We start from the raw sequence: 9143 nt of genomic DNA, 5'->3' as shown, positions 1-9143 counted from the left end.
TGAAATGAGAGTAGTGCAGCCATGGGGCTGCTGTCTAGAGATGGTCTCCAGGTTTCATATGCTAAAAACAGAGCGACTTCATAATTTACCTTTCCAGGGAATATTTATTCTCTTGGTTGGACTATCAGTCTACACATTTGGGTGTTTCCTTCCTGTAGTTCCATATCTATTAACTAGGCATAATGGGCTCAACTCTTAAATTCAGAACTATTTCAGCACTGACAACATTGCTTATACCAAGTCTGTATGGGTAAAGTGACAGAAACAGTCAAGCAATTATTTGGTGATGTTCATCAGTGTGAACAGTTTCTACACTCAGGGGCTGAGATGATATAGAAGGGATATCGTTGGCATCAGAAATTCTGGAAAGTTTTTTTCCTTGCTGAAGTTCAGTGATGTTTGAGCAGGAAGACAGAGAAACCCTACCCTTCCCTGACACAGTGGTGCATTGAAGGATCTAGCAAAATGGTAGACGCTTGAGATTAAATCCTGAAGAGGCTTTAACTGAGCAAACATCTGCAAATTTAGCTCTGTCCAGAAAGAGTATTCAGCAGGAGCAAGCTGACTAGTGGATCTCACATGTGCATGATGTCAGGAGGCCCTTCCCCCCTCCGTTGTTTTCTACATCCCTCCAGCAACTGAGAAACCATGGGGTAGAGTGAAAAAACAGGCGCTTCATTCAGACAGGCTTTTGCTTAAATCTTACCTCTACAGCATGCCAACTGTGTGAACCCGGGACAAGTTACTTAACCATGGTGGCTTCAGTTTCCATATCTGTTTAATGAGGAAAGTAATACCGATATTCTGAGAGCTGTTCTGAGGATTACACTTAAAAATAAAATGCATAGTGTGGTGCTGAATGGACAGCAGATGATCAGTAAGATGACATTGAATGCTGATGAAATTATTCTTGGGGTGACATTGAAACAGAACATCTACAGCCATCCAAATAAGGTAACACTACAATGTATGGACTACTTCACATGCATATATTGTGCTTTTTTGGTTGCATTCATAGTGTGTTGCCCTTCAAACTTAAAGGCTTTAGGTAATTGATACTACACGGATAGAAAAACACTCAATTTTACTATCATCATTCTCCCCATATTTTCAGTCAGGTAATACTGCATTGCCTGAAGAAGATTATATGAAGGCTGAATGCAAAATTATATAATAGATTTAAAATGCACATATACTAGCAGTATAGTGTATACATGTGTGATTAAGTTCAAATGAGATCTCCGCATTCCCTTGGTTCATCAGCATGGTTTCATCATATAATACAGAATGCCACTTCATCCCCTGGCATCTGCTTCATAACTCTCTAAGTCTTGGAATGTTTTAAACTAGGCCTTTACATTTATTACCTCTGTGAAGCTCCTTCGTATTTCATTTGTCTGAGTTAAAGATCAGTCCCTGATTTCCTTTCTTCATTAACAAAATACTTAATACTTATTATTTGGTAATAGATCTTCCCAAATGACTATGTTTACTGAATGCTAATATATTTACTGTTCAGGAAAATAAAACCTGCAAGACAGCGAAGTCTTATAATATAGGAAAATAAGTTATTAGAGTGAGGGTTTGTGAAAGCCAGAGACAATATTAGAGCAGAGATCAATTCTGAATTGTTGGCCCTGTCAAGATGAGCATTTTAACATCTAAAAATGCCATTAATTATTTTCTAATGAATTTGACATTATTAGGATTACAAGTTATAGTCAAGGATACTGCCATCCTGTTTGTCCTAATATTAAGCAATGATATTTGTTAAGGCTCCCAAAATGTCTTCAGTAAAAGAGGCTGTCAACATGTAAGGAATACATCACCAAGGCAAATGATATGTGGCCTCATGGCATTCAGTTAAAAATAATGGCAACAATTTACAACAATCACTTTCAAATCAATTTTGATGCAAATTATTTTTCCATTAAGTAGAAACAGAACATCAAAGTGCAGAACAATATGTATAATATACTGCATTTTGTGTATAGAGGGTTAAAAAAATAAAATGTGTGCTTCAGAAACTCTAGAAAGACATGCACAAAACACTCACACAGCCCAAACAATGGTCATGTGTAGTCAGGTGACAGATATGGGTGGATGGGGAGTGAGGCCAACAGCTTTAGGCATTTAAAAATTTTGTTTGATTTTGGAACCATGCAAATGTATTACCTATTTACAAAATAAGATTTTATAATATGCCTTAATGACACTCCATTGCATGGATGTTCATTTTCTCTTACACTTCTTTAATCCAATTATGCTTTTCTAGAAACTGGACACCACTGATCCAGGTCAAAGAAAGAATGATATGTAAAACTAAATGAGATATTTCCTGATGTATTTTTAATAATTATAAAATTGATGTCATATTAATAATTTCTCCAGTGACTTTTGAGATACCTACCAACCCATATTAAAGGCAATTTTTGAACTGTTCTTGGGTCAGCTTGATCCCAAAGCTGAAGAGATTGAGGAAGGATGTTTCTCCCAGATGGTAAATTATTGAGTAAAGAAATTGCTCAGTTTAATCACTTATGAAGGCTAGGTTTTCCAGTATAATAATACAAACAGCATACCATAATCCCTTGTTAACTTTTCAAGCCTGCTCAGCAAGCATGTTTTGGTGAATATGAACAGAAACATATCAAGTGTGAATAAAAGGAAACAACAAAACCTTGTCAGTGTTTTTGAAAAAGAATACTGCTATACCTGTGTTTTATTTTAAATAAACAGGTTCTGTCATATTTTATCTTCTTGCCAGCAAATGAAGGACATTGTTTCATAAAGCTTCTAAAATGTACATGAATATTTAATTAAATCATATTTCCTTGAGAAAATAAAGTTCATTCGCATTTATAGCAGACAGTTGTGAGGAGCTCATAATTGTCATAAGACCAGGGTAGCCAGTACCGGTTGCTTGTGGAACAAAACTCCTCAATTTTTAAAACTTTTTTTAAAAAATAAACATACAATCATAGGTATTCATTTACTTTAAAAATTCTAAAGATGAAGAAAATTATTGTCTATATATTTAAGTCCTTGTATAAATTACAAAACTCAAGTTTATGTTACAGAGTCCCTTCCCCATAGGAAGCATAAAGCACTTTTGTGGTACCTTTCACCAGTAAATATTTGTATCACATTGAATTTGAGAAACCAAATAAAAGTCGATATTGCATCTTTAAGCCCCAAGAGAACATTCTTCTAAGCTGTCTCTTGTGATGAATGCGTTTCAAAAGTCATTTGATTGCTATGATTTAACTCAATCTCAAATAAAGATATATAAAAGTAATAACACATATTGACTTCAGTAGAAATCTGAAACATCAGTGAACTGCAGACTCTTCTTGCTTGAGGTCAACAAACACCCTTAGGAAGACAACCAAGAGTAGTTTAAGACCAGGACAACAAAATAAAATTATAACAATAATAATAATAAAATAACAATAATACAATAAAAATAACAACAACCAACAATGAGGTAAACTCCCCTTAAAAAAGGCAAAACGTGTTGCCTGGACTGTCAGGAGAGAGTTCGATTGTACCTGACACCTAAATGTTTTTCAAGCCAGAGTTCAGCCAGTTGCATGGTTGAGGCGAAAGTACTTGCCTTGGATCCTAAGCACATCTTATACTGCTTAGGGTCCAAGTTAGGATCACAATGAACTGGATGGAAAATATGCACCACTCCTACTTCTTGGCTTCTGAATGGCCTTAAGCCAGATAGAATGACTTTATTGTAGAGATCTACATCTTCTAGTCCCCAGCCTTGTATTGAGGTATCAAATCCACCTGCACCTAGAAGATCACTTTTGTAAATACAGGTGATGCCATATCCATAGTCTCTCCAAAATCCAGTCTTTTTTGAGAATACGAAGTAATCATCAGTGGGAGGATTTCCCCCGTTTGTTACCTTTGGGTCATACTGGCTAAAGATGATGGGATAGTACACCTGTTGTCCCTGAATTGTATTGTCTCTACATCGTTGGAGAAAATCTTCTCTGAAGATCAAATCAACATCACAAAATAGCAGCAAAGTGTCATTGTCAAACTGGGCAGAAGCCATTTCAAGACCAAGACCTCTGGAAAACTCTCCCTTCATTGGGATCAGGGTCATTTCTGCTTTGGGGTACTTGTTCTGGTACCCTTTTATCAGCTCAATATGCTTGCTGGAATCTTGGCCAGAATCCCTACTGAAAAGGATAATGACCAACTTTACATTCTGCTTTGGGATAAGACACATGTTTTCAAAGTTCTCCATGAATCTCAAGAAAATGTCATACCTTTCGATGAGAGGAACGAGAATGTGTAATTTCTTTTCATTGTGCCCTCCCATTTCTTTGGCACCTTGAAAAGAAGATAATATCTTTAAAGAATTAGATATAAAGGAGAATGACTGAGTTTCACTGTTAATACTCTCCACAAGACTGTTGACATCTAGCTCTTCGGTCTCTCTGAAGAAAGGCTTGCTGAACAACTGCTGAAGATAGGCATGACGTCTCACTGGCACAGTCAGTTTCCTTCCCTTGTGTCTTTTGTATAAAAGGAGTAAATCCAAAATGTACTCCACCCCGTGCATGGGGTTAACTCTGCGGTAGCCATACTGAATTTCCTTGAAGTCAATGAGCCGTCCTCTGCTCTTGGCATTCTCATTGATCGTCTCCATCACCTGTAGGACGGTATCATCCAGTGCTGTTCTTAAAATGCTACTGAGGCTCTGTCGAGGGGGCTGGTTCTCAGCTGCTGAGTATAGGAGCTTCCCTGTCAGGAACTCCCATTCTATCACTTCATTTCTCTCCCGAGGCTGGAAGTGGTTGAAAGAAGGTATCACTCCCAGCTGCTGGTCCTCTTTGCTCACTTCTGTGTTACTGAGCTTGCTCATCAGGGCACTTTCCCTGTGGAGCTGGATGGTGCGGTAGCGAAGTTCAGAAATTTTGCGGCTGAGCATGTAATTATGCAGCCTGTATTGGTATGCAGGCCTTTTGTTGGGATGAAGTGTTATGGCTGCATGGATTTTGCTATTGTGAAGGTCTTGGATGTAACCCTTCCGATTGTGTTCATAATTTTCATGGAACAGTTGTTGCATCTGAAAAGTAAAATTTAAAAAATCAGGGTTAATTTTAAAAGATTTATTTAAAAAGAAAACCAGCATCTAAAGCATCTAAATGAAAATGTTAATAAATTTTTGGTATGGTATTTCATAACAAAAATGGTTTGTAATATTTATATTATTTAAAATTAAAATAGTTTTTATTTGTAATTGGTAGATGAAATTCCATGTACTTATCATGTGCCACATGTTTTGAAGTATATATATATAATATATATAGAATATACATATAGTGGGATGAGTAAATCTAGCTAATTGATGTATTCATTACCTCACATAGTTATTATTGTGGTGAGAACATTTATCATCTTTTTTTAGCATTTTAAAGTATATAATATAGTTATTAACTATAGTCATCATGTATTCAATAGATCACTTGAATTTATTCCTCCTATCTAACTGAAATGTGGTATCATTCGACAAAAATCTCCCCAACCCCTCTCTCCAGCTGGCTTAGCCCCTGGTAACCAACATTCCACACTCTAGTCCTATGAAATCAACTTTTTGATTTCTATATATGCGTGAGAGCACAAATGTCAGGTTCATAGGCTCAAATATTGCAAATGAACCTCTAGCTATACATAAAACAACAATTGACTGTGTCCATAACCCCACAACAGATCACGGAGAAGGAGAGAGACAGAATGGACACAGCATGAGTCTTCCAAAATAAGGATTCACCCTAAGGAGGAAAACCAATGACCTGTTGTTTGGAATGGCAATAAGAAGTTATTTGCCAGGGGAGTCGTAAATTTCATTTAGCATCCTGATATACTATTTTTACCGAGTAAGTTCTTGGTAAGATAAGGTGAAACGGAAACTATAGTGATCTACACTCCTGATGTAAAGTATCATACCCAAAATAGACATGCTTCAGATCCTTATGAAACAAAAAGACTTTCTGCTAGTCTAGAACAAATTCACTAGTTCAGGCAGAAACAAAAATGAAAAAAAATATGTAGTTATGAGGACAAAGTTCAAACCGCCAGCTGATTCTTCCTTTTCTGCCAGTCGATTAAGACACCTCCATTATACCCACTCGAGATACGTGATTATGAACAAGAAAAAGAAGGAAAAAAAGATGGGATGAGGAGAAGGAGGTGAAAAAGAAGAAAAAAGGCCAGCAGCATCATGTCTGCAAATATACTGATGAATAAGAAGAAAGAAATATTGCAAACTTAAGAATACTCATCAGAAGCAGGTACAAATTGTACATAAATTTAAAAAAACAGCCTCTTCAAAAAAAACTCAATTAATAGACAAATAAGCTTAAAAAAGATAAAAAGTAAACTGGCAGGGCTAAGGAAAAAAGGGAGAAAAAAATAAAATCATTGATAGACATATTGCAAGAAGCATAAAAAGAGATTTGTGAAAAACGTAGGAAGAAGAGACTTGAAAAAATTAGCAAAGTAATAGAAATATAAAACAGAGCTTACGGTTTGGAGAAAGGGTGGTCTTTTAAGTAATTAGTGCCAGATCAGTAGGATATTCATATAAGGGAAAAAAGTAAAAACGGATCCCCTACATCCTACAATGGATGACCTGTTGATGTAAACATAAAGGTTTATTTTAGAAAAAGACTTTAAAAAGTTTCTAGAACTTACATGAAAATATCTGCATGACTTTCGGGTATGTGAAGATTTTGTAAATAGGACATAAGGCACTAACCATTAAAACAGACTAATACATTACATTATGTTAAAGTTAAGAACCTTGTTCTTTAAAAACACCGCATATTCTCACTCATAGGTGGGAATTGAACAATGAGATCACATGGACACAGGAAGGGGAATATCACACTCTGGGGACTGTGGTGGGGTGGGGGGGGAGGGGGGAGGGATAACATTGGGAGATATACCTAATGCTAGATGACGAGTTAGTGGGTGCAGCGCACCAGCATGGCACATGTATACATATGTAACTAACCTGCACAATGTGCACATGTACCCTAAAACTTAAAGTATAATAAAAAAGAAAAAAAAACACCATTAGGAAAATAATAAAGGGCAATTACAGAGCAGGAGAAAAAAAATTCAATAGATTTTATGAAAAAGAACCAATTCCCAGAATATATAATAAACTTATACAAATAAGGAAAAAAGGAAGGACAAACCTAGCAGAAAAGTGAGAAAGAAAACCTGAATGAGTACTTCACAAAAGAGTATGCAAATACTCAATAGACATATAAAAACATTCTCTACTTTATTCATCATCAAGGTAAAGCAACTTAAAATTACTATGGGATAACGTGATGGATCCACAAAAAAACAGATAGATAATACTGTGCATTGTGAAGGCAGTGGAAAATTTGGTACTCTCATACACTGCTAGTGAGAATATAACTTGGTTCTATCACTGAGAAAACCCGTATCAACTAAAATGAACATACATACTCCCTATGAGTCAGTAATTCTCTCTTAGATATATGCCCAATAGAAATACATACATATATACATACATACACCTAAATATATATAGAAGAATTTTCATAGCTGCATTATTCATACTCCAAAACTGAAAATAACCTAAATTTACATCAAGAACAGAATAAATGTAGTATATTCATGTAATGAAAAACAATACATCAATTAAATACTTGAAATACTACTTGCAACAACATGGATGAATCTCACAAAAAATGAAAGAAGCCATATACATTTTGTATTATTCCATTTATGTGAAATTCAGAAACAGGTAAAGCTAACCTATATGGTTTGCTGTTGGAATAATGATCAAGAATCAAGAAGAGGGAAGCTTCTGGAGTGCTGGTAATGTTCTTTTATTTATCCAGGTGGTGGTCATATGTGTGCATTTAATATGTGAACATTCACTGAACTGCTGCTTAAGATATATTTATCTGCTATACTCCAATTAATGAAGGACTTTATTTTGAAAGTATGCATATATATGCACATAGAATTAGATATGCTTTTCTGACATGTATGTTCATAAATGTGTGGATATGTGGGCCTGGAGAGAGAGACACAGAGAGAGAGAGAGAGAGAGAGAAGATATCAGAGAGATTTTCCCAGAGTTATTCACCCAAGTGTCTATTGAGAATGATGAGAATAAAATTAAAACTAGAATTCTCATGATTTTCAGTTTTTCTATAGATCATGATACATTTTGAACACAGCAAAATTGTTCTAAGAAAAATATGTGTAAAATTTATTTTAAAAATTATATTAATTTGCTTGAAATAATTAAGAACCTTTAGTTTAAGCTGGCTTCCTCTCCTTTAAAGAATTATCAGTGGATTTCATGGAACCTCCAGAACATTACACGGCAAAGAAAAATCATTTCACAACAACAAAATCACAGCAGCAATGAACACCAGTGTGCCCCGACTGACCCCAGTGCTTTAAGGGTATCACACATGATCTCACCCTCTGAGAAAGATTATCTGAGAGCCTCTAGGAAAATCTTCTCAAAAAACCTAACAGAAGAAGAATAAATGCCAAGAGGTAGTTTTATGTTGAATTATTTACTCTTCTACCGCATTAAACTTTCATTACCTTTCTTAGAATTATTAATAATGAAAACATAGCATAGGTCATTTCTGAAATGATCATAGCTATATAAATGAGAAACTTTTTTGTTTTTTGTTTTCTTGAGATGGGGTCTCACTCTGTCGCCCAGGCTGGAATGCAGTGGCCTGATCTCTGCTCACTGCAGTGCTCCTGGGCTCAAGCAATCCTCCCACCTCAGCCTCCTGAGTAGCTAGGACTATAGGTGCATGCCACCGCGCCCGGCTAATTTTTCAATTTTTTTTTTGTAGAGATGGGTCTCACTATGTTGCCTAGGCTGGTCTTGGACTCCTTGGCTCAAGTGATCCTCCCACCTCAGCCTCCCAAGGTCTGGGATTACAGGCATGAGGCACCATGCCCAGTCTTAAATGAGAAACTTTAAAATATTAAAAAAACAAAAAACAAAAAAAAACAAACAAAACAGGAGTTGATTACTAATAGGCACAAGGTAACTTTTGGAGCAATGGAAAATTTGTAAAACTAGATTGTGGTAATGATTG

At 35.9% G+C, this 9143-nt stretch overlaps 1 protein-coding gene and 1 long non-coding RNA gene across 2 annotated transcripts in view; one reads left to right on the top strand and one right to left on the bottom strand.

Moving 5' to 3' along the window:
- Window positions 1-2688: 2688 nt before the first annotated feature.
- Window positions 2689-9143, bottom strand: part of CHSY3 (chondroitin sulfate synthase 3) — a 281190-nt gene continuing 274735 nt past the window's right edge. Inside the window, exon 3 of the mRNA XM_019028551.4 lies at window positions 2689-5092. Coding sequence (XP_018884096.2) covers window positions 3530-5092 — 1563 coding nt within the window. The 3' untranslated portion in view covers window positions 2689-3529. The remainder of the gene's footprint in view (window positions 5093-9143) is intronic.
- LOC129533444 (uncharacterized) lies at window positions 5745-8556 on the top strand. Its single transcript, XR_008679683.1, has 3 exons — window positions 5745-5903; window positions 6128-6317; window positions 8361-8556. It is a non-coding gene; the product is annotated as an uncharacterized lncRNA (long non-coding RNA).

The sequence above is a fragment of the Gorilla gorilla genome, chromosome 4 (assembly GCF_029281585.2).
Source record: "Gorilla gorilla gorilla isolate KB3781 chromosome 4, NHGRI_mGorGor1-v2.1_pri, whole genome shotgun sequence".
NCBI classification, from domain to species: Eukaryota; Metazoa; Chordata; class Mammalia; order Primates; family Hominidae; genus Gorilla; species Gorilla gorilla.
This window is presented reverse-complemented; position numbering and strand designations above follow the sequence as displayed.